This window comes from Oryx dammah, unplaced genomic scaffold (assembly GCF_014754425.2).
Source record: "Oryx dammah isolate SB20612 unplaced genomic scaffold, SCBI_Odam_1.1 HiC_scaffold_650, whole genome shotgun sequence".
NCBI lineage: Eukaryota > Metazoa > Chordata > Mammalia > Artiodactyla > Bovidae > Oryx > Oryx dammah.
The window spans coordinates 8,087-9,926 of NW_024070803.1; the positions used below are offsets into that span (position 1 = coordinate 8,087).

Sequence of the window (1,840 nt, forward strand, 5' to 3'; positions counted from 1 at the left end):
GGAACACACCCGAGGCCACACAGCTAGTAAGTAGGGGAGTGGGGATTTGAACCCAGGCTCAGAGTCTGGGCTAGCTCATTAAAACACAGGGGTGAAGGCTGGGGCCTAGAGATGGAAAAGTGATAGGAGACCATGCTGCCATGGCTCAAGATGCCTGAATGGAAGGCTGCTTGTGGGGCTGATGGTATGTGAATGAAAAACAGGAAAAGGAATTGGGAGCCACATAAGGACACGAGGGAAAAGGTCCAGGGCCATGGGAGTGGCATGCAGGGAGAGAATTCAGGAAAGACCAGCTCAGGGAGTGGGGTAGGTCTCTTCCCCACTGCACAGTGTGGGATGCCTTTGGGCTTAAACCTTCAGGCCCTACAGCCACAAGACAAAGTCAGGGCTTTATTCAGAGCCCTTGAATTCCATGAGGCTATTTTCTCATCATAAAATAAGACTTATGGCAAAGGATTCCGTGGGATTAAATGTGGTACAGCTATTAGAGCAGCTAACACCATGGACGCCTGACAGTGTGCTGGGCGCAGGAACAAGGAGCTTCACATACATTAACTTATTTAATCCTAATATTTACCTTATAGAAATTAAACATGATTATTAGTCCCGTCTTATAGCTATGAATACTGAGGCACAGAGACTAGGGAACTGGCCCAAGAGCAAGTGAGTAGCACACCAGAACTAAAATCCAAAATTCATGCCTGTTTTTTTTTGGACCATGCTTAGCTCCCTGACCAGGGTTGAACCCTGCCCTTGGCAGTGAAGGTGCAGCATCTTAACCACTGGACTGCCAGAGAAATTACATTCCCTCTCAAAGAAAATAACAAGCGAGCTGCAGGCCCACCCACCCCCAACTTCATCGTCAAGCTTTATGTGTGTTACGGTACACACTAACCTCATAAAGACTTTCTGAGACAAGCACTATTATTATTTCCATTTTACAAATGACGAACTGAGGCTCAGGGAGGGGAAGTAACAATCGCAAAGACACACAGCAAGTATACTGCAGGATTAGGAATCAAGTCTCAGCAGTCCGCTCGAGATCAAGAGCCTTGTCGGGGGAGCTCTCAGCTTGCCTCTCCCCAAGGTCACTCATGCCCATTACATCTTCCTGGGCAGTGAGCCCGCTACTCTCAGAATAGCTGGACGGCAGGGCCTGTTGCCTTCTGAGCACAGCGGCCAGGAAAGCCTTGAGGCACTGGCGGAAGCGGTGGCTGGAGAAGGCGTAGAGGACGGGGGTGAAGCAGCAGTGCAGGAAGGCGATGCTCTCCGTCACCTGCAGCGCGTAGTCCAGGTGCTGGCTGACCCTGCAGTCCCCAAAGACTTGCAGGTCCAGCAGCGAGTGCAGAAACAAGGTGAGATTGTACGGGAACCACAGCACAAAGAAGGCCACCACCAGAGCTACGGCCATCCTCAGGGCCCGGCTCTGGCCCGGGGGCCGCAGACTCACCAGCACAGAGCCGATGCGGGAGTAGAAGAAGATCATGGCAAGGAGGGGGAGGAGGAACCCCAGGAGGTTCTGCTGGAAGCGGAGGAAGAGCTTCCAGATGGTCCCATGTCCCCCAAAATCCGCATAGCAGTCCCACACGCCCGGGGAGTTTTCATGCGTCCTCACAAAGACCATGTCAGGAACGGAGACAGCCAGGGCCACAGCCCACACAGTGGCTGCCAGCAGCAGGCTCTTGGCTCGGGTCCTCAGTCGGTGGTAGGGCCGAGCGCAGACAATCTCCAGGTACTTGTCCAGGCTCATGCAGCTGATGAAGAAGATGCCGCTGTAGAAGTTCACGGTATAGAGGGTGCTCACCACCTTGCATAAGAAGCTCCCAAAGACCCAATGCCA

The 1,840-nt window shown here is 52.8% G+C and overlaps 1 protein-coding gene across 1 annotated transcript; it reads right to left on the reverse strand.

The window, feature by feature from the left end:
- Positions 1–556: 556 nt before the first annotated feature.
- On the reverse strand, positions 557–1,834 carry LOC120859348 (atypical chemokine receptor 2-like). The gene has a single exon (XM_040235485.1). The coding sequence runs from the start codon at positions 1,748–1,750 to the stop codon at positions 1,019–1,021; it is 732 nt and encodes a 243-aa protein (XP_040091419.1). The 5' UTR covers positions 1,751–1,834; the 3' UTR covers positions 557–1,018.
- Between the last annotated feature and the right edge of the window lie 6 nt (positions 1,835–1,840).